The sequence below is a fragment of the Cottoperca gobio genome, chromosome 16 (genome assembly GCF_900634415.1).
Source record: "Cottoperca gobio chromosome 16, fCotGob3.1, whole genome shotgun sequence".
NCBI classification, from domain to species: domain Eukaryota; kingdom Metazoa; phylum Chordata; class Actinopteri; order Perciformes; family Bovichtidae; genus Cottoperca; species Cottoperca gobio.
Genome location: NC_041370.1, coordinates 16,699,086 through 16,724,209, shown reverse-complemented (window position 1 = coordinate 16,724,209; position 25,124 = coordinate 16,699,086). Strand labels below are relative to the sequence as shown.

Sequence of the window (25,124 nt, the reverse complement as noted above, 5' to 3'; positions counted from 1 at the left end):
GGCTGAAAACACACCAACATGTGGATCTGAATACACTACTACAGAACTGATTTTGTTCGTGCCGTGTACCAATTCTGCACACCACAGACTGAAAACATCCCGCATCCTTTTTAAACTGGTTTACAGAATTGTTTCTAGAGGGCTTTAATGAGATGTAATAGGGAATGAATGCACTAAATTTAGATTAGAATGGAAAAAGGTTATAAAACCCCTGACCAAAATTGTAACATGTGCCGGGATAAACAACCAATTTCTTCACCTACAAGCATCATAACCCTAACCCATAACCCCAAAATGAACACAACTGCATGTTTGCGTCGTTTCTCCACACGTCGGTACAGACGGCCTCAGTACATTGAGCCAATCCCTTTGCTTCTAATCCTTTAGACCACAGGCTAGACTGTACATGGTGCATCTGCACAGCCTGGCACGCTGCATGATACCAATCCTCTGGCTCATAACCTCAAAATCAGAGCAATTACAAGCTAGGCTGTATGTGTAGTACAGCAGAACCGCTACATAATACTGCAAAAATACTACAGTACAATTCCCCTGGCTGTTGTGCTGGCCGCCTCCACCCGAACCTGGTAACATGCATTCCAGCTGCCAGCGAGGATAACTGTGGCAAGATCCAAAGATTTGCAGCAGTAGTCATTCTGAAGTTTATTTTATACCAATGATGTGCACCCAGCACTTGATCTTTCAACAATCTCTCATAGTGCAGATGCAACAATTAGATGCTTTTTATTTATTTGTAATCATAGCTGTATAAGTGTATGGATTTTGTGTCTGCTATATACAAAGATTTACAGTGCATGTGACTGTGATGGATTTCAGATGGTTCTTTCCTACTTCAGTTTCGGTTCAGAGCCCAGTATGTGAACCTCACTATGAGTTTGAGTGAACAAGAGAGAACTGGGAGGCATGTGTCACACTGTTCAGCCTGTTTTGGCTCACTTTGGCCCGACTTGGACATGCCTAAAATGTGCGGAGCTTTTGGGAACAGTGCAGAAACAGAGGAAGTGTGAGAGTGGTTTGGTTTAGTCATTACTGTGCTCAAGTTAGAGAGAGTGTGCATTAGCCTTGATGTAGCCGTGTGTCTATCCCTGTACGAGTCTATGCAGGTATACATTTGTAACTTTTTATATGCATGACTGTGTGTTCTGACCTGTGTTTCACCATGCTGCAGTAAGACTGACACCCTCTGCACGGCTCTAAGAATAGTGCTCCCTTAGAGAGAGGGGTGTGACATTTTATCAGCTTTTAAGTGAAATCAAACAGAACTCAGGCAGAAAACAGGGAACAGGCCACTACGGATTCTCAATGGAATTCACTTCAGCACAACACAACATTGATATCTCACATCAGCGTCTTCCAGGAAACCTCTAGCCCCGAGTGTCTACCAAAAATGGCTCAGAGTCTACAGTCGGCGTTTGAAGTTATACCAGTGAGCTCTTCTTTTCCGTGGTGTTGCTAACGTTTTGATCTTCGACATTTCAGAACCAACTTTGTTTTACAGAAGTTATAAAACACAGATTTTGTGATCTTTTTGTGGTTGAGAAAAGTCTAGCTAATTAAAGTTGCACTTAAAAGGCCAAACATGAAATACAGAGCGGTCTAGAACATTCAACCTAAACTTACTAAACTGCTGACATTCACAGTTTAATGTTGATCTAAAATGGGATTATTTGGCTATTTCAAGACTCAAATGAACAATTCAGCTTTTAGCTCTGATTTATCTACTCTGGTGATATATCGGCCATATGAACATGCCTTGTTTTGCACTATTTCTGACTAATCCCCTTGTTTGAAGATATATCGGGCTATCATTGCCCTCCAAGTTGTTGTGGGCAACATGAGTGTTTAGTCTAGTAGTGTAGTCTACATGATGGGCTGTTACAAGCAGGTTGTTTGTCACGTCCCCTGTGCGATAACCCGAACTAGAATAAAAGCAAGTGTATGTTGCCCCGGTGCAACAGGGTGATAAAACATAAAAAGAGCACAATCTCTCTTGTTCTGCCTCTTGCTCCATTTCTCCATCTTTCTTTCTCTTTCTCCTTTTCATTTATTTATTTTCCCATCTTTTCATTCTGTCTATTCCTCCCTCAGTTGCAAACCCATTTCTAGCAGCCTCTACTCTACTCCATTTCTGTGACCTTCAGTCGGAGCTGGCTGGGGGCCTTGGGACTGTGGTGAGCTCAACTTTCATCGAGTTTCTCATATTGTTGTTACAGTGTGGCTTACAGTAAAAATAACACTTTGCTCCTACCGCAACCCCTCGACCTGCATATAACCCCTAAGCACATCAAAAAAGGGTATGAATAAGTCATAACAAATGGGGAGGGTAGGAAACAATAACTAATGTCATGGTACGCTGTGCTTAAATGTGCAGTGTGGCGCCTTCAGATGAAACTATGCCGCCTCGCCACTGTAGAACTCTTATTATACGTTTCATCCTGCAATTTGTTTAACTTAAGCAGCCGTATATGGAGGCACTATACCAGCTTCTAATCCTTTTTATAGGTTAAGGCCATGATAAGGCCTGCCACTTATAATTACTTTCATGATTTCATTAATCAGTAGTTTTTTTCACATTGATAATTTAGTAAATAAAAATGCCCAAAAATAGTGAAACATGTCCATCACAAGTTCCCACGTCACAAGCTGAAGTCTTCAAATAGTTTGTTTTGTCTGACCAACATTCCCATACTCCAATACATACAATTTACAGAGATATAAAATAAGCAAATTGTGCCATTTGAGAAACCAGAACTAGAGAATGTTTGGTATTTTTGCTTGACTTAAATGATTAATTGATAATCAAAGTTGACAAATCAATCAACTAACCATTTAGGCTGTAGCCATGAACAGTTCTTCCAACACAAACTTCCCCCGTGCCCTGTGCTACAACAATGTAACTGTGAAATTAACTATGTATTGAGTATTCTTACCATTAAATCTCAGGGAGTATTTTTATTTATGTTTCAGGACATTACTACCAATGTGTCCATACTTTTACTCAAAACAAATAACCTAAATGTAACCCTTGACCACAATGTGATGTGTATGAATAATTAATAATTGAGCATAACACAACACAACCTTAGGGATGTAAAACAAACATATCTTCTCCTAAATATATCTTCTCAGAGCTCTGAATAAACAACTCATCATACAGAGCGGAGAGAACAGAAAGCTCTGTAAATCATGTCCACACCATTCAGTACAACAAATCTACCCTAAACATAACTCTTATTTAGTACAGTGTGTGAGCAACAAAGGCGCAATGCTAAGATAAACAATGGTCAGCAGTATTATGCAAGCCAGTGAGTGTGCATGTTTAGGCTATTTCACCGAGCTGTTTGTGAGACCATGCAGAAAAGGACACAATCACAAACAGTTTCTATGCTGTATAATGAAGTACTGTCCTGTGCTTACATCTGTGCTCTCACAATACCGCACTGCTACACATCACACCACACACATTTCTGAAGTTACACTTTTAGTGCTGCACCATGCGTGTGCAGTAATAACAATGATGTACTTTAGAAGATAGAATGCACACAAAAACACACACAACCTGGAGACAGCCCAGGAGGGAAAACATGCTGTACAAACAAGAAAATGTGTGCAACTGTGAATGCGGTTGTTTCATTTGTAATCTGGCTAAGGTTTAATAACCCTTGACAGAATATATGTATTGTATGTGTTCTTATTATAGTGCTACAGCTGTTTCTCTATTTCTTTCACACCTCAGTGAGCCTGAATAACAACCTCACCTCCGTGTTTAATTTACAAATCTCTTCTTTTCTCCTTTTTTTTCTTTGTTTCTCATTTCATGTGTCCTCTCTCTCTCCCTCTCTCTCTCCCTCTCTCTCTCTCCCTCCCTCTCTTCAGTTCCCCCTCTCTCTCCCCTCCTTCTGTTGACTCTATTGACTTCTGACATACTTAGTGTCCCTCTATGCCTCACTATTGGCAACCCTCCGTGTCACTTGCCAGTAATTAATGGTGCCTTTTTTATGAAGTTTGAGTCCACACATTGCAACATGACTTCATTTGAAAGGATGAGAAAATGTGAGTCGATTCCACATCAACAGTCAGCACTTTTGACGGGCACAATCCCTTTGTTGCAGCGTCAGAACAAAGGACTGAAGCGACAGCTCTTTGATTGGAAGCACTCGTCTTGTCATCATCAAATTGCTACAACTCCATTCTGTATTTATCCAGCAATTAAACACAAGAACTGTCGTAACAATTCCTCCTGGGGTGCATATAAAAACGACAGTGTCTGTATGATTGTGCAACAAAGTTTCATGGTCTCTACTGGATGATACGTTTTAATTTCCCTAAACAGGGACTACTTGGACACTACATGAAAACATTGATACTTTAGCTTTAATGGGGTCATAACCTTTCCATCGAACTTACTATCAAAGTGAAAAGCTCCTGTATATGGACAAACTGTTCCCCTGTCCCAAGTAAAATCATTGATTGCACAGTCATCGTCACAAGTAAGAACTAAAACCCATGACTTCATTCGTCCCAGGTCTTGAGATACATATGCTAAAGAAAACTAGAGCAGAGGCTTTTTAAATCCTTGCTCAGCTTGCCTTGTTGTGATCTCCTTCTGCAGTGCTGTCTTCATGATAAATAGCACTATTTCTTGTAATCGCCTCAGAGCAGTCATCTCCTCACACGATCTGCATTTATTAACCCCGCAGGCAACGAGTCCTGGTGATTGAGCAAGGGAGGATGAAAAAGAAAAATTCAATTTTTATTGAGAGTGATGGCCGTAGTATCTTTTAGCTACCTGATGAGAGTATTTGAAGAGGTCTGATGTTTTGGACTGTACCGGTATAATCTTCCTTCTGTCGTCTGTAAGGTGTATGTTAGCTCTCCTGGTTGCACTGTTTCAACACCTGCCAAAGATCTACCATTGCTAACAGGCTGTAGCTGTGCAGGGTTATAAACTGCTTTGCAGGGTGTTGTTTTTAGGCCAAGTATGGACTCAACAATCAGCTGTACAGTACTGTACATTTAGCCCAACTTAGAATAACTCGCAAACATACAACAGGCTAACATTGTCATCAAATCTGTTGCGAACATTGCAAACACAAAATGATGTGTCAAAATTATCCAAGCAAACTGCACTATCACGTAAGAACAGAAGTCACAGCTCAGCCTCAGCAACATTGATGATGTATATGTAATGTATGTATGTGTATATACACACACACACCATACGGATGTATGTGTAATATACACACACACACACATACGTATGTAGGTATGTATGTGGTATGTATGTATGTATGTATGTATGTCTGTTGTATATATATATATATATAGTATGTAGTAATCATATCTATCTATGTATGTTTATGTATAATATATATCTATAAATATATCACATACTATCTCTATATTATCACTCTCTCTTCTCATATTCTCCATTCTCTCCTCTATCTCTCTCTCTCTAACTTCTACCTATCTCTCTCTATATATATCCACTACATATATACATACATACAGAGACACAGAGAGAGAGAGAGAGAGAGGAGAGAGAGAGAGAGAGAAGAGAGAGAGAGACACAGAGAGAGAGAGAGAGAGAGAGAGAGAGAGACAAGAGAGAGAGAGAGACACACAGACAGAGAGAGAGAGACAGAGAGAGAGAGAGAGAGAGAGACACACAGAGAGAGAGAGAGAGAGACACACACAGAGAGAGAGAGAGACACACACAGAGAGAGAGAGAGAGAGACACACACAGAGAGAGAGAGAGAGAGAGACACACACAGAGAGAGAGAGAGACACACAGAAGAGAGGAAGGAGACAGAGAGAGAGACACAGAGAGACAGAGAGAGGACACACACACAGAGAGAGAGAAGAGAGAGAGAGAGACACAGAGAAGAGAGAACACAGAGGAGAGAGAGAGAGACACAGAGAGAGAGAGAGACACACGAGAGAGAGAGAGAGAGAGAGACACAGAGAGAGAGAGAGAGAGACACACAGAGAGAGAGAGAGACACACAGAGAGAGAGAGAGAGAGACACACAGAGAGAGAGAGAGAGAGAGACACACAGAGAGAGAGAGAGACACAGAGAGAGAGAGAGACACACAGAGAGAGAGAGAGAGAGAGACACACACAGAGAGAGAGAGAGAGAGAGAGAGAGAGACACAGAGAGACACAGAGAGAGAGACACAGAGAGAGAGAGAGACAGAGAGACACAGAGAGAGAGACACAGAGAGAGACACACAGAGAGAGAGACACAGAGAGAGACACAGAGAGAGAGACACAGAGAGAGACACACAGAGAGAGAGACACATGAGAGACACAGAGAGAGACGCACAGATAGAGAGAGACACAGAGAGAGACGCACAGATAGAGAGAGACGCACAGATAGAGAGAGACACACACACAGAGAGAGATAGAGAGACACACCATATACCATGTGGTGTGTAGTAGAGATGATATATAGAGAGAGAGTAATATATATATGATAAGACAGAGACTACCCAACACACACAGAGATAGTATATATATATATATATATATTATATATATATATATAATATATATATATATATATATATATAGATATATCTATATATATATATACATACATATATACATATATACATATATACATACATACATATATACATACATACATACATACATACATACATACATACATACATACATACATCATACATACATACAATACATACATACATACATACATACATACATATATATATATATATATATATATATATATATATACATATACATATACATATACACACAGGAAGTTTGCACTATATTGTGAGGTGTTCCTGTTATTCTGACACTGCTATAATGCAGCTTCATTGCACCAAGCTTTTTAAAAGTATAACTTTTTGTAACAGTATGCATGTTTTTAACAACTTTTGAAAACAAACAATGTGAAAAAAACGAAATAAATGTTAAATTACCTCAATCAAATGTATAATATGCACATGAGGCATGCCATAAGCTGCTGAACAATACTATCATTCAGCAACATTCAACCATTCTTTCATTGGTTTCAACACGATCGATATTGTGACCACAATAGTTTATCAAAACAAAATAGGTAGGAACCAGAAGGTCATACTGCAGTGAGTTTAGAAAGCTGCCAGATGTGATTTAGTCAGTGTCATTAAAGCGTCGATTCCCTCCTTTCACCTCAAAATCTATAGTTAATAAAGGGGACATTTTTCTAATTTGCGTTATATTGTTTTTAGTTAAGAGGGCTGAGGTCACATTGGTTAAAAGAAATACAAAACAGTGCAACACTTAAATAATATCTGAAATACCAGCGCAAACAAAATATTATGAGGCATAATAAAGTTCCTGATCAACAACATTTAGTTACAGTCTGGAGACATTTCAGTTGTACACATGAGATCACATTGTCTTAGTACTTCTTCCGTTAGGAATTAAAATAAACTGCATTCTGGGTAAGAAAACAACAAAATATATTTATGATAGAGAATACTCAACCTGAGAGTCTGATCAGGGTTTTTCCAGCCTGGGCGTACTGCCAGCTGTGGTTATCCAGCACTGCCATTGTAAACCAAAACCAGCACCGAACCTTCTATATCAATCTAGGCCTACACTACACTACACCTTACACAGGTCTACGGTTATCTCCCTACCAGATCTAGATTTCTAACCGTACCATTGTTGTATGGCGAGGAGGCAATTGAAAAACAGCCGAGGCATATATTGGCCAACGCCCCTGACACCCACTGAGCTGCAGAAAGCCAAAAGGCACTGCCAGCTCCTTTTCGCCTTCACCAACTGGCTTTTCTTTGCTGTGTCCCCCTATGTCACTAACCCCTCCCAAAAACAAGATTTAGTAACAAGTGCTGCTTTGCATTAAACAGTTTCTCCCTTGTGTGCCAGGCTTGCTACTCACAGGGGAAAAAGTTAAGCAAGTCAAACAGTTGTCGCTGGTGGATTTAATGATGATTGGTTGTAATCTCTTCTCTGACTAATACTGTTGGTCACTGTGAGCTTTTACACTGGGACACTTAGGTACCCTTAATGTAAATAAAGTACTCCTTATTATCTTTACACGTGTGTTTATCAAGAGTACGGTGAGCATTTACGTTATGAGATATGCATTGGAAAAAGCATTCATCTTGTTTTCTTTAAATATGTAACAGAAGTTTGTTACATGAAATGTAACAAGTCTTGAATTATGAGTCTTCTGACAGTATTTTTAGAATTGTTTAACAAAAGGCGTTCTAGATGCAAAATATCAAAGAATACATTTGTTGAAGCAGACACACTAGTAATCTCTTCACTCATTCATAATCATGTGCAAAGCTTTTATATTTGAACCTTTACGTCATCTCGATGTCAATCAACCTCAACAAAAACTCAAACAACATCTTCATCTGTGTGCAAATTCATAGAGACCAAACTAAAGTCTCTCTTGTTTATGAGATTGGCTAAATGTAATTTAAATACTCATGCTTATCCACTTTCATAAAACAGTTGCTTGACTGGGAGCCAAAATATTTTGAACTGAGGAAAAGAAACAAAGAGCTCATTCACTGTTTACTCCTGGAGAGAAATTAAGCTTCTTTATTGTCTCTCAAAGGAAAAGTCAAGGGGGATTACCATTATTTTTCCAAGTTGTGAGGAAAGCTCTGATAAGCTCTAAAAATGGGTTTACGAGTCATGGAGCTCAAAAACAAGGCCAGTAAAGTCACGATCTGGCAACTTTAAAGCTCCTTTGACTAACATGCTTCAACACTCAAGCCGCAGCAAACACATTATCTTGATATAAAGTGTGACATAATAGGAAGGCTGCAACACAATATACAAAAGCCTAAAAAACATTAACATTTCCATTTTCATTTTCATACAGTATCCCCTCTACAGCCCTTTCTTTGGGAGCACCTACCAACTTTGTTAGCAGTCTGACAGGGCTCCATAGTCAGTCGACCTTTCCTGTCCCTGAGAAAGCCCATGTAGTGGAAACGGAACAACATGGTCAGACTGGCCATCTTCTGTGTCACAGATAGCAATCCAAAGTGCACAAAGGAGCCTCCAAAAGCGGTGATCCTGTGGGTTATATACTGCAGCTCGTAAAGAATTTAGATCCCCCCCAAGACCGAGGTGTCAAATATGTTCTCTGGTTTTGGAAAGTGGATTAAACTGTTATTATTCATACACAAAGAAGCTGAAAGCTAACTGTGTTGCGTTAATTTCTTGTCTCTGTGTGTGAGAGCTGACAGCCTTCTCTTGTCTCTGGGAATTGAAAGTAATGTCTGTATGCAAGCGGGCCAGGTCACATATCTGAATGATCCTGTTGGAATAAATAACTGAGAGGGATTGTCACTTCTGAGATAGAGGCATAGTTTTAGGGGGGGGGGGGCAGTCAGCTGATGAGTGAGTGTGTAGTAGGTCATGTCTTTGCAGCTGTAGATGACTTGTTTATTTATTTTGCAATGGCATAACATCGGTGTTATAATCTTCGGCCCCTCTCATGAATTCTTTATCCCCTTGTTACCCAAGCATGTTGACCTTTATTTGCTTTCTGTTATCTTTTTAAAAACTTATATTTGAACATGAACGTATCAATAAGACTGTATTTCACTCCAGCGAAGCCTGTCTCTGTGACCTCCAAACACAACTGTTGCATGTTGCACTGTAACTGTAGCAGACACAGAGAGAAAGAGACAGAGAGAGAGAGAGAGAGAGAGAGAGAGAGAGAGAGAGAGAGAGAGAGAGAGAGAGAGAGAGAGAGAGAAATAGAGAGAGACAGAGTAAGAATGAAAGAGAGAGTAAGAGTAAGAGTGAGTGAGTGAGAGAGAGAGAGGGATCGACACTATAAAAAAAAGAATAAAAGCCCTTTTCAGTGCAGAGCGTCCATGTGCATCTGTCTGCTTGTAAGCCCACAACAGTATACAGTGCAATCTCACTGGGCAGCCAGCTGAGTCGCATCAACACATCAATGAAGTAGAGAGGAGGACGCTTTGTACGGCTCAGGCAACACCATTCATCAGCTTCCTCCATCCAAACCGTGCTCCGATTGTCCCACCGTGCAACAAAACCAAGCCAATAAACCACAGTGCACCAAATTATACTTGACAGGCGGGGTGCAGAAGGGAGAGAGTGTAAGGACAGTGTGTGCGTCTGCATTCTACTGTTACAAACTGCCTTGGAAGAAAAAAGGGCAGAGAAGGAAAGAGGAAGGAGAGAAAGTGCTTGAGACAAAACCATGTCAGCTGTCCTTCATTCATTTCAGACAGTTATGGCCCAAAGCAGATGGGATTTGAATGCCAGACTGTGGGAGAGAGATGACGAGAGAAAGATAGAGGGAAGATATGTCTCCATCTTCCTGTTTTCATGAGCACTTTCAATTTTGCACATAGAAAAGGGCATATCAAAAAAGAGAAGATGCTTCTGTGCCACCAGAAAGACCAAAAAATGAAAAATACCAAGAGCAGGGCTGTCGAGGCATCAAGGCAACGGAGCCTTAATGTATGTCGCCCCCTCTCTATCAACAGAGGCTGATAAAAACTAAACAGGTTACACGTGTGACAGAAGCAAACATTCCTTTATAACAAACCCATTCTATCTTATGTGGAAAGTTTTAACATTGTAAGTGTTACTGGTGCTCATTTAAATATGTAATGTGCTTTTATTTACATAAAAAAGGTAGTTTGTGGGAACATGGGCTGTCTCACGTTTTATTTTTGCTTGAATTTTCCAAATGAACTTAAAACTTGTGCAACATTTGGAAGCAGCAGAACTCTCAGGTCAGCCAACTTATGACCTCAGCTGACAGCGGCGCTAACAGAGCAACAGCTGAGCTCTGATAATAGGAATATTTACTTCTACAAACCTCAGGGACAGTACTTAAAATTAACACATGATTAATTTAAGAAGCAGTCATTAACGCAAGTGTTATGATGATGCTGGAATCTGCATTTGTAAACAAGAGGCTGTGTAAAACTTGGTAAACAACAGAGCAAATATCAGGGACTTCTTAAAATAGCCCAGCAGTAACTTTTTCTTTCCTGTGTCAGTTGCTGTTGGAATAGAGGAAAGATAAACAAAACGTAAAATAAACTTCACTTCCTTTTTGTGATTTCTTTCACGAACAGTATCTGTAATGATTGTCTCTAACAGAGTGTTGAATGATACAAGGAATCTCAACAAATCCAGGAAACAGACCAAAACTATAATAACTGAATGTAGTGTGTGTGTGTGTGTGTGTGTGTGTGTGTGTGTGTGTGTGTGTGTGTGTGTGTGTGTGTGCACCTGCAGGGCTTCCAGCTTGCCAAAAGCTGGATAGTTCCTGTTTACAAGCTCAGCAGTCAGAGCCAGTTCCCAGAGGGAGACTCACACAGACACACACACACACAAAGACATTCACATGCACAGACCTTTGATAGTTTCGTACATTATTGTTTTATGCCTGTGTGTGTGGTTGTGTGTATGTGTCCAGAGTTTGTGTGGATTATGGTGTACATATGCATCACTTTCTGCTCTCCTGTCAACCTCTGCTCTTCTGTAGTCTTCTTCCTCCGTCCCTCATTCTCCTCATCCATGTCTACCGCTCTACTCCTTTTGTTTCTTATCCCCTTCTTGCCCTCTCAGACACTCTTATCATTTCCAATCCTTGCCTCTCTCTCCTCTCTGCCCGCCTCTCTGTCCATCCATTCCTCTGTGAATAGATTTTCACTAGACTTGACCTCAACAAAGACAATGTCCTGTTGAGTACACACACAGCAGACTGGAAACTACATGCTATGGCTCCACAGCCTGATTCCAAGCCAGGAGGCGGCCAGTGGATCCCATAGGCCCTGAAAACAACTGGCCTATGCAAACAGGGAGCCACGGGAATCTCGGATGGAACATCTGACTTACATGCATGGATACACACATGCACACACACCCCGACAGAGTGGCCAGAGGTCTGCTCTAACCATTATGCCACTGAAACCTTACTTGCTCTGTAGAAAGGCCTAACGTGAAACACTCTATTCATGTGCAAAAAATTATGTTTTGCATTGCCAAAATAACAACATAAAGAAGTAAATAGGCTGCGCTTACACGTGGGAGTATGTTTGCAATTTGCTAGTTGATTTACAGAGGGAAATATTTTACACCAATTAAGGCTGCTTGACAGTTCCAAATCTTAACTCATGTAGTTATTTTCATATTTTGTTGAGGCTCCCAAGTGTCTCAGTTTCTAACCACCCTCCAAGAGCAAAGAAAAAAAGAAGAGAGCTGAAAAAACCAGAAAGAGGTGAAAAATGAGAAGCGGGGACATGAATAGAGTCAAAGGAGAGCAACAAACTTTACTTCAGACTGGTTTGTGTCTGCTCCCAATTTAGGATGCTCTCTTCCAGCCATTTAATTGTAGGTCTTTTTATGACTTTAGGGCCTGAACTCCAAGCAAACAACACAGAACCACATCTGAATCCGGACTCCACCCCGACTGCATATAGACAGGATACCATACACAGTCATGTTATACTTTCCGTTTTTATCTGCAAATATTTTTCTATGGGAAGAAAGAGAGAAAGATACTAACTCCCTGCATTCTTTGTCTCACACAGTAGGGGTCACTACATACTCTTATTGATGGTTAGATACAATCATACATATACAAACATGTATGGAGCAACTGTGACATCATCATGGGTTTCTGCAGGAACATTTTTGCACTCCAATGAGTCCAGAAAATATGCTCAAATATACTATTCTTCAAGCCCACATATCTTTTCAAAGTTCTCAAAAATCACCACCATAACACACAATACAAGCCACAAAAAACATAACTTCTTGGAAAGCCACACATTCTGACACTTCCTCATTAGCTTTAGCATTTAGCTGCAACGGTTGATTTCTGAACATTACTCAAAAAAGACACTATTTTCATTTAAAACTGAAATAAAGTAAATGAAATCCTGTCAACACTTGTTATCTGTTGAAAACACTGATGGCTCATTAATCTGCTACATCTTAATGCTTCAACTGCCATGTCAAACACCTGAGATGGAAAATAAATAGGGGTGGGGGTCATTTAATTATGTGGCTGATCATTATTAGTAGTACAGCGCATCTGCTTTGAGAATCAGAGCAGTTACACCGACATTATCTTAAACCTCTTCACTCCAAATAGCAGAATAAGACATAAGCAATAGAAATCCATATGAAAGAATCATTCCCAACATTCCTGACCCTCGTATTGCAATCATCGAGCTGCAGATGAATCCATATTGACAGGCCGCTTAAATATTAAATGCTTACAGGTCACTACACATTTTTTTCACGGCCAAGAAGAAGTCCGCAAAAAAGGAAGGGTTCAGGGTGTGAATGGGAAGGGAGAGAGAAAGTGGATTATTTTCTCATTTAATCACCCTCAGGACCCAGGATACAGGTCTACTGTTTGAGGACGAGAATAACAAACAGTTTATACAATGTATAGCTTAAAAAAGTGCCTTGTCATTTGCAGTGAAGTGGGATATTCTAATTAACCTCATCTTATTTAGGGATCATGGAAACAGCACATCACAGAGAGCGTCTGCTGCATTCCTGATGGATCAAGCTACTCGTGCCTATAGAGAAAATACAAGTGCATTCAATGGTTTCCACTACGAGTCGACAGATATAATATTCTCTCTCTGTCACAGTATGTTGTTCTTGTTTCCTACCTATCTCATTCTCTATGAAATGATCAGCTGACTACAGTTTCAAATACATACATTTTTTATGTTTTGATTTAAATAGGCCCCATTTGACCACAATTCACAAGCCACACACCTGGAGAGTGGGCCACAGTGAACATCATGCTATGAGCAAGGCCATGTGGAGTGAACGTTATGAAGTGCTAGAGAAAGAAGTGGTGATTCTTTACAAAAAATGCTTCATTTCAAACAAGTATTGATGGATTTATATTTTATAATACCAAACTCTCCAACTTCTTTCTTTTAATATCTCAATTATAAAGAACGCACAAAAAATACTACAAAATTCAACGGTAAATAACGGGCAAGAGATTACATTAGGATTGATTAGAAAACTCACACAAATTAATCATTGTTCACATCATATGAGATAAGGGTGAGAAGGGTGAAATCTTAGAGTCAATACATTATAAATACATTTGAATGCAACCTTTAATCCTTGTGTGATCAGTTTAAATGTGCCTTGGAATTTTGTTACATGAAGAACAATAATACTGTATTTGAGAGTTGTTATGGTCTTCATCATAATTAATAAAAATGACCTACTGTTTCCAAAATGCAGATTCAGAGAATATACGACATAAAACTGTGATGTCAGTTAGCAAATCTGGAGCTAGTTAAAGAAAGGGAAACTTCATGGCTGTGTTCTACAATGAATGTACATATTATTAGACTTCTTTGTTATTCAGGTCCAAGATTATATGATATGATTAATGATTATACTTGAATCATTTAGCCTTAACATAATAATAACATTAGAGAAATATCAGCAATAAAGGGCAAGGGAAGTTAGAACTGTTAGACTGTAAGAAATACAATGTACTTTTGTTTTAGCATTTACCTCCATCCTTTAAGTGTCATTGGTGCCACAGTGGTGCTCAGCAAGACATACATAAGAGCAATGTTGCCAATTTCAAAGGTTCACGTCTTCACCCTCTGATCAATGGTATTTGAAGTGCTTTCAGCTCGAGAATACAGCAACATATGTCAATTATTAAAATCAGATGTAATTTGTCTTTTATGTTCAGAACCGCTGTCATTATGATGTTACCCAAGCCAATGATAGTTCTTCTGTTCAGCTCCTCTGACGGTTACACCCCCCTCAATGTAAACACAAACCTTTGCAGGAGGAGAAGTGAGACCACATGACTCACATGCATTCATTAGTTAGCTTGCGGACCAAAAATAGAGAGTTGTGATGCTGTCGAGAAGTAGCTCTAAGTATAGAGCAGAGTTTAGAGGGAGACAAATGCTGTCATTGGACCATACGAGATTCACCAATATGATAAATGCATTATCATGTGCAGTGAAACACAACACACACATGCGCACACCCACACAGTGTGTGTGTGTGTGTGTGTGTGTGTGTGTGGCCCTGCGTCACAGTTGCTGTGTGACTTTGTCCACTGTCTAATGTTAAATAATTCAGCCTTGCCTTGTAAATCATATAATACTTACAAGGTCCAGCAGACAGAATCTGAATGGACATGTCTTCAGCTGGTGTGTGCTCCCTCTGCACTCAAACCAGTCAACTGACCAATAAAGCCCATGAGGGTGACAGCACAGGAGGGTTTTCATCCATATGAGCTTCCAAAGGATGAGCGCTTGTAGAACCTCCCCCTCTAAGAAAAATGCTTGCAAGTTTCAAGAATCACTGTCTTTACCCCTCCGTTCTTCTCCATCATAAACACTGCAAGTGAACACCTTCATTAGGTGTAACCTTTTGTCAATGGCACAATCTCACTGCACCATCACAGGGTATTAATCAATTCAATTCTTAAGGAAAAAAAAAAGGGGGAAAAAATATCAGTATTAGTTGCACTGCATGGGAATAAATACCTAATGTCTTCCTGTGGTGTTACTACAACAGTCAAACTGCCACCCTGCAGCTATGGATCAAACATCTATAGTATTTTAGCATAATTATGATCCAAATCATTACTGCATTTTCCCAGATATGACGATCCTATCACACGATCCAACATCATTCCCCATTTCATCTTTTGAATAAATGAATGGAAATCATTCGAGTATCATATCTTTAGTATACATTAGCATCGCTCCTGCAGAAGCACAACCCTCACACACAGTGAATACATCCATTGAAGAGGATGGAGAGCATCATGGTGATATTACCCCCGTCCCTGGAGCAGCCAAGCATCCTTAAATTCCTTGAGTCAAAAAGCGACCAGCACACATAACACCCCCCCCCCAAAAAAAGAAAAAATCCTACATGTGTAGCCCCTCCCCCATTGGTTATATGGTGCGAGCGATTGGCTGATGTGCGGGGGAGAGGTTGGTGGCGATTGGACGGGTGGTGGAGCGGAACCTCGCTTTACTATGCATCAGTGCTCTCCAGGAAAAGACAGGGGTCGGAGAGAGAGAGGACAAAGATGACGATGTGAGAAATAGGAATGATATGAGGGTTGGAGGGGGAGGGAGGTAAATGAAGAGGTGTGAGAGTGAGAGGTAAGGAAGAGAGTAAAAAGACAGAAAGAGGGAAGGTTGAAAATTAACATTACACTGCTCACTTATTTTCATCCAAACGCTGGTATTTTCACTTGTATCACTACCATTAACATCAAGTCTGAAAACACTAACAAAATGAACAAATGAAAACTAACAAACTCTGTCGACAGTGCAAAGGAACATACTGTCTTGACTTCAGGGAAAATGCAGTTGACAACAGATGGAGCCCATTAGGATACAGCATGGTGGTTTGTTTATGTATGTAATGTGTGTGTGTGTGTGTGTGTGTGTGTGTGTGTGTGTGTGTGTGTGTGTGTGTGTGTGTGTGTGTGTGTGTGTGTGTGTGTGTGTGAAGGGCTGGGTTCAGCTATGCAGGGCAATGAGGAAAATCCTTATTGGTGAACCTCATCAGTGGTGTTGGTGCTTATATATCACTGAAGGTGTTTGACTGTGCAAGTGTGTATAATGTTACTCTGTCTACCTAAGGCCTTATTCTAAATCATGTGTCATTTATTATTTATTTTTCAATGTGTAGTTATTGGATGTCTTAAGTATAAAGACAACAATTATACTATTTCCTCCTTGACCAGGGGATGCTTAAATGCTTAAATATTATTTGACATTGTTTCATAAGCTATTAAACACATTGCTGGGATCAATAATTAGTTGCATTGCAGAATTTTGCCATTTGAGTCAAAGCTTATTTTTGACAGTACGATTTTAATCAGAAAATTCCAATTACATGATTCAGTAATTAATAACTTCAATAAAATAGCCCAAATGTTTTAATTTACAGTAATATAGACGTGTAAAGCTGTGTCCAAAACATCATTATTCAGTGACATAAAAACATCCATTAAACAATGTGCTTGTTTTTAATAATAAAATTGTTAAATTTTATAAAAAATGCTCGAGTTAAATGAACTGATGTAGTGTTTGAAGTAAGTTTTTATTTATCTTCTTGTTATTTACAGTCACAGGAAATATTACTAAACAGATATCATTATGTTGATATCCTGTGACAGGAGGATGCGAGCTGTGCTCTTTCTAAAACCAACACAGCCAGTGCTCCACAGCATGATCTAATTAAGAACGTCTGCACAAACACACACAATCATACATACACACAAACTAGGCAAAAGGCACACACAGAGGTCAGGATGCACACAACCACACGCACATCTGAGTGAACCGCATGCACAGAGACACACAGAGGTGCACACAAACATAACACAAACACACTCGGTCCAGCTGTCTCTGTGTAAGACACCATAGGGCGTCTAACTGACTTTCCTCTCCTTCATCCCATCTCCTCTGCGTGTGTGTGCGAGTGTGTGTGAGAGAGAGAGAGATTTCCAAAATTGCAGCTGTCATGAAGAATTTCGTCTTTTAAATACTTTGAAACAAATAACATCCCAGACTAATAAGATATGTTGCAATCCAATTATAAATGAAAAAAAAGAAAAACATCAAAACAAGATATCATTGAGAGAATGTCATGGAATTGGTCAAACCAGTTGACACTATACAAAGTCCTTTTTCTTTAAAAATAAATAAAAAATGAAGTCTCAAGGTTTACCTGCCATGCTAAACCTTAACCATGTCCTAACTTCCTGTTGGTGACAACCAAACTCTCTGTTTCCCAAAGTGCAACAGTACAAGCTTCAATGAGAGCAATCCGCTGTAAACTGTGATCACATACTCTTGTGTAGACAAAAGGTGGATGGTCAGAGCTTGTACATAATACATGCCTACATGCATATTATGGTTGGTACTCAAATTAGGTGACATCACTTGTCTAACTGTGTGGTTTTATGCAAGCCAAGTTCAAATGAAGTTCAGCTAACCTCTTGTTAGCACATCTTGTGTGCTGAAGAGGAAAGGATATGGAACTGTAGCCTTCTTTATACCCATATACTTTATATGGATCAACTTATTTCTTTCCTCCATCCATCCATACCTGGTTTTCACAGTTGTTAAGAGCTTTTGTTGCACCCATTTGGCTCATTTTATATTTCTCTGCATATATGTTTGTACATATTGCTTAATCACAAATGATGAATAAAAGAAATTTGAAAGATATGATAGGACAGAGCAAGAGTGAAAGCAACAAGAAAAAAAGATCTAGAAATGAGCGAAAAGTGGAAAGAGAGAGTAAATAAAATTCACACACACACACACACACACACACACACACACACACACACACACACACACACACACACACACACACACACACACACACACACACACACACACACACACACACACACACACACACACACACACACACACACACACACACCTCTGCAGGGGAGAATACAAAAACAAAATCCAATGAACTCCAGAGAAAACCACTTCCTCCACTGCTTAGAAGTGTTTTTATGCATATGTGTGAGTATGACTGAGTGAGCAAGCCTGCCTGCTTGTCTACCCACAGTACACATGATTAGCATTCAAAGCCCAATTCAATAGGAACCACACAGTGAGCTCAGTATGGGAAGAGATGAGAGACTGAGTTAACAGCTGAATTAAACTGAACAGAAACATATGGAGGAGAGGAGAGGAGATAAGAAAGAGGAGAGAATAAAAGAGGAGAAGGCTCCCCATCCCTCACTCTCGCTCTCTCTCCCTTTCCATGTTTAAATATTCATCCATTTTCAGCCAGCAAGACAAGGACTGCAAATAGTTCTCATCTAATTCACTATTCTATGTATGCTAGGCATTATCAGTGCAGCAAGAGATCAGAATCACCCTGACAGAACAGGCAGTTGGCTACTGTTGCAGATTATCTTGGACTGAGAGCAAGAGCATATCTTGGGAATAGTCCAACTATTTACTCGCTTAGCCTTTAAATCCATATGTAGGCCAACAGTGTTTTTGGGACACTTGTGATTTGGTGGTTAAGTGTCTTCTACGAAATCCATCCAAAACCGATCCAGATTATAGGCTTTTTTTTTCATTTTCCCCTCCATCAAACATGTGTACTGAATAAAGTGTGTGGAGATAGTCTGAAGCATGTCCATAACTCGTCCAGGTTTAGTTATGGTAGTGTGAACTAGTGCAACTTCAAATTAATATTTACCATGATTAATACACTCTGTTAAGTGATGCAGTGTTATGATAACCCATGAGTGTAACTACAAAGAGAGAGAGGGAGAGAGAGAGCGAGAGAGAGAGCGAGAGAGAGAGCGAGAGAAATAAAAATGAAAGAGTAAAACACTTTGTGATACATTTAGATGCACGGTCTGTCTAGGCCAACAGATGAGTGCTGACAAATCAGTAAGAGAAGCAGGTGTGATGTTGGTAGGCAGCTTGAACTAGGTATGGAAGTGAGTCTAGATACACACAGACATCCCTCTATTGTTATTTGTAGTTTCACAAAACACCAAAAACATACATTATTAGTTTGGTACCACTGATCGTAATGATTCACTCATCTTTACTTAAAGATATTTACAAAAATATCAGAGATGTGATAACTCTGACTTTCAAATGTTGAAATAGATTGAGAACATAAATAAATAACGTTGCATGTGTAAATATATCTGTTTCCTACCATAAATCACTGTTAATAATCATTGTGAGCAATAATTAACATTAAAATGTGATCAGACAGTCTCTTCACATATATGAATATTATCATGATTATTATTATTATTAATTATAATATTATCATTAAAGGTGAACCATGCAACTATGTTATTCAGGAGGTTTGTATCAAACAAGTAGCCCTTCGTATTATTCAGCACCCTCGAAGTAGCTCTCAGTATCAAAAAGGTTGGTGACCCCTGGCCTAGCGTAGCTTTGTTCTGGCCAAAGATTTGACTCTAACAGTGTAATCACTGTTTTAAGCCATTCTTCAGTCTTTATGAGGCTGGAAGTAACCTTAGAAACAACAATGCTACGTTAATGGTTTTACAAACTGGATTGACTTAGTGACTTGGTTAGGAAATGCTTCTGCTAACTCTCTGGTGTTCTTCACCTCGCTTCAGCCATTATCTTCTATATCGGGATTCCTTGTCATACATTATTGAGAACTCAACCTACATAGATAAGGCGGTCTCTCTATACTGTATACATATAGCTTTGACTTTTCACCTGAACACACAGTTATGAACAAAAACAGTCCTGAAAAGACCCGTGTTTCTCAAAACACTTTGGCCAAACAAGCCAAGTTTAGATTAAAAAACAGGAAATACCCAGTTGAGGTTATGTCAAATCCTTTGAAAGGAAGCAACAACAAATCTAAAACCAGCACGTCTCATGGAGGCCCTGCAGGTGCGCACACACACACACACACACACACACACACACACACACACACACACACATAATGTGCCAGATCAGCTAAAAAGATGCATTAGTCTTCATTTCTTCCAAGAGGACTTTGCACACAATTTCACGTTACAGTTCAACGGAATGTTTCAGGCAATTTTGCTAAATCAACACTTAATTTAATAGCAAGTTAATGTTGTAGAGTGATTGAAAATGAACAATGTACAGTAAAAAGGCCAGGTCGAAAATCAGCCATAAATGGCCAGTACAATCAACTGATTTATTGTGAGCAGCTTTTCCACCCGATTCGAACAAAAACACACCACTGCAGCTTTAATTTTTGTGAGTCAGCCTGAGGGATGAACTTCAAGGGTTTTTGGGCAAAAGGCCTGTGCACAGGATTTGGCTGGCATGTCCCAATCATTTCCCATTGACACCCATTCAAATTCTGGCAAGTGGGAATAATAGGCCAAGCTGTCAATTGAAAACGGTCTTGTGAAATGTTCATCCCTAAATGACCCAATTGGAAAACATCAGGTCCAAACTGTGTCAAACACATGGGGCTCACAGAGCTAAATGGAACACAATCTACTGATGTTTGTTGAGAGATCACAAAAATTGATGTGTGTCCCATCAATCCGTGACATTCTCTTGCTTCAGTCTCATACTCCAATGCTTACACGACATGCACAAAAAAAATCAAACAAATATTTTTGTGTTCACTCTTGATATTGCAACTCAAACGAACGTTCTGCCACTGTGCCAGCTTTCCTGATCACACCAAGCCTTTCAATTTAAATCAGACTTTCTATGGAAAAGATCCAAATACTTACAATGCATTTTAGTCCAACAGAGATTAAATGGAATAATCTATGGACCGGGATTCAGGCCCACAATCATTTGGGATAATCTTTGTGCACGCCCTAATAGGAGCCACTTTACTTCCCTGTTTATACCCCAAAACACCCTGGAGAGTGACTTGGTGTATGTTTAGTATGCAGGTCCTGGGGGTATTAGGGATGTGAAGCCACAAGGTCATGTTTGCTAGCGAGTCTAATGGGATTCAATGCAGTAGAGCTTTGATGGAACACACCAGTGTACTTAAAGTGGGCATGATGTTCTAGATCTTCCAGCTCAGTCTCCCTCTTACTCACAGAAATACTGTACTTACAGTATATAAGCAACACTTTCTCATCCTTGGTGAACTGGAGAGCATGTTAAACATCAGCCTTGCTTTTTTTTGCAACAGTGGTTCTCCTCTTGCCAAAGTTCAGGGATCTCTGAAGCTCCCCTAAACATGAAAATCCTTGGTTCCCACTTTCAACTGGAATTTATTTTGGCATTAGACAAAAGACATCACCGGCAATGTTTAGTGATAAACAGATCATGTGCATATGTCCTGCTATGGAAGGAGATTCTTGATTGGTTACCAATGACCCATGATGTGTGACAATCAGACCTACCTGAGGTTTGACCTGGGCCATCCAGTTTGGATTCACATTTTGGAAGAGAGCAATCTAAAAAGAGAAAGGGAGATAAAAAAGATTAGAGAAAGTAACTTCAATAAAGGAAACAAAGAGTGAAAGGACTGTTATGTGACCCACAAGAGCAGTACCGCAACATTCATCATTTTTGTGTCAGAAGTTAGAGCTTTGTGATTACATAGTACAAATGAGAGAGTGGGCAATTGTGGAGCAGCTCTTTGATCTGAGTATCTGGATAGTCCCTCCCCGAGATTAAACACCAGTAGACATGCTGCACACAGATTCAAATGCACATACATTACATGAATGAGCTGGTGAAGACGCTGTACACTCAACATTCAAGAACTTTAGATTGAGTAAATAATGTAATGCTCTTTAGCTCTATTCTTTACCTTATGCTCTTACACTCAAACCCACACCATCAGACACACACCTACACTCATGCATGACTCGTAGCACACAGCTGATAAGCGAATGAATCATTTAAAGCTACCAAGTACAGTAGAGCTCTGTATCTCTAATGCTTGGGGAATCATCTTCAGTGAGATGAAATGTTAAAAATATTCAACCAGACCTGTGAAAAAGGAAAAAGCAGAGCAGTTTGTCTGGTGTTTAGTATTCTAAGCTTGCAACATTAGAGGCAACACTGGGTCCTGCCTGAGTTGCAGAGTGCTGGGATCAGTGACGTCAGTTTCGGCATCACGATCAATTCAGCATTGATTAATTAATAACAACTGACTTAATGTGGACGTTCTGCTAATCCACAGCATCCACAACTCAAGTCTTTTTTTCAGCTAAATTCATACATAAATAGAGAAGGATAAGATAATGTTTTTTTCCCCTTGAAATAGAGAACTGATGCGAGGAGTGTTCTGAGCCGATGAGAATAAATAATTATAATATCCTGACTGGAAGGTCTCACTAAATTCTAAATTTGGACTGACATGCATCTTGTATCTGGCAGCAGACTGACAAACTTTTTTTCTGGGTCACTCATCAGTAGGACAATATAGTGGCAAGAGATAATAGAGAGGCGGGGAATGAGGAACAGGGGCAGCTTAGCTCTTCTTTGCTCTGACTTCTCCTGGCTGCCTTTCTAAAAAGAACAGCCTGGCATATGCTGCTGCCTAACAAGGATTACAGTAAGCACCTGTTCATACACTGTATGTTTCATTTTATACAGTGTTGTATGGAGAAAGTGTTTGGTCCAGTGAAGAATGTTCATCCTCTAACAACGTCTTTGAGGCTTTACTTATGTTTGGCATCTATTTATTGTTTGAATGTGTCTGAAATAAGTTTCAAATTCAGATATTCTGAACATCATTTGTGTTTGTATTAAACCATCCTTACAGTGGATAGTGACTAGATATTGTCTGGAGAAATCATGGTCAGTATATGCTGCCAGGCAGGGATTAGGTGGCAACATGCTAATAGGACAGGAGGGAGCCTGTGGAGGAGAGATGGCAGAAGTGATATTCCACCAAATAGGGTAACAGGAAAAAAAACACCAGGTCAAAGACAAGTGACAGAGCTTTCACTTGAAGCCATGATCAAGATTAAGTTGTAAAGAAGTTTGAAAGGAAACAATAACTACGAAGCATTCTCCAAAAACTCATCTGAATTGCATTTACCCCATGAGGATAACAAACTTGCAGTTTCAATACCGGTTCATCATGAGGAATCTGATGTTCATAGGTGGAAAACAGTGGAATGCCCCTTTAGGGAGGATGATTTGGAAGGAGGTTTTTTTATGAGGAAGAGAGAGAAGAAGTAAAGGCCTGTTCCTTCAAAGTGAAGTGAAACTGTGCACTTTGGTTCACAGGTACATCTTACAGTTGTGAAGTGTGAAATATCAAATTGATTTTCATTTCTTTGATTTGCAAATATTCAGTGTTTTATTGGCAACATGTTTTAGCCAGAGCTTGATTTGTGAGTACTAAACCAAAAACATAAACAACATTTAGACAGTACAACACAATTGGCAGTATTTCTTCTAAATCAGTGCCAAGGTAACGGTAAGTACTTCTGCAAACCAATGCAGTAGGATGGGATGTAAAGTTTGATCCTCAATCTATTTTATCCGAAGCCAGAGAGGCCAAGCGGCAGTTTAGCACTCCTAAGCCAGAAGAGCACTGGGTTGGCGCTGTTCACGCGACAGGGATCAGAGGCTGCTCTTGTCTTCAAAGCAAAGGGAATGTTAAAGTGTGTGTGTTTTTGTGAGAGAAAGAGAGACTACACAGTTCCTGTTGGACAGACTGAGCACAGCTGTTGACAGAAGACAAGCAGTCTCAGGCAGCACACAAGCTCACACATGTATGCAAACACACGCACACTGCAGGCTGTGCTTTGATTTTACCCAAGCTGAGTCCATGCTCTGCTTTATTCAATTTCTTTTGCTTTCATACTGACTGAAGACCTTGGCTCGTATGCTAAAAAAGTAAAACATGCCATTAGTTATGCAGTGAAGCGCAAGTGTCCGGTATCTGAAGTTTCAAAGATGCAGATGGACATGTGCAAGTGTGGCTGAGAGAATATAAATTATTGGAAGTTGTTGCTACACTATCAAGTATGAAACTAACGCACAATTGAGAAGGAAGTCCATGACCTGTTCTCACTCACTAACCGACTTTATGAATGAAAAAATAATACACATCTTGACACTTGACTTACTGAGACTGCACCTCTCTCTTAAGAAGAAGTTCTTAAAAAAGGAAGTGTCTCAGAACTCAAGGGGGGCATGGCCTCATGAGTTTGTGGCTGCTTTTTCAAAGGGAGGCACAAAGCATCGTGGGAGGCTTGCAACTTCAGATACCAGATCCAGATGCTTCCTTAGTTTAAGCTGTAGGGAAAGGGAGAGGAGATAGGGGAGGAACTGTGAAAGACGGAGAGGATTGAAACATCTGCTGAAGGGGCACAAGGAGAGAGGAGCAAGCTCGAGGAAGGAATATTTAGGAATGTGGAGGAATCCTTGCAAACATTTTGTGAATTAATATGTTTATACAATGGTCTCCAGCAATGCTAAAAACTATTTTGCTTACAAAAGCTGACATGCTGCAACACTGTGAAATGCTTTGCTTTGTTTGGGATAATGGTGAACTCAGCACTCTCCTTTTAGGATTTATGCCAAAGTGTAGACACCTAAGACAATTTATGC

The 25,124-nt window shown here is 39.8% G+C and overlaps 1 protein-coding gene across 3 annotated transcripts in view; it reads right to left on the bottom strand.

The window, feature by feature from the left end:
• triob (trio Rho guanine nucleotide exchange factor b) overlaps positions 1 to 25,124 on the bottom strand; it is a 103,962-nt gene that overhangs the window by 70,174 nt on the left and 8,664 nt on the right. For all 3 annotated transcript variants that reach the window (XM_029450782.1, XM_029450784.1, XM_029450785.1), the window contains exon 2: positions 21,950 to 22,003. In XM_029450782.1, the coding sequence (XP_029306642.1) occupies positions 21,950 to 22,003 (54 nt within the window). The remainder of the gene's footprint in view (positions 1 to 21,949; positions 22,004 to 25,124) is intronic.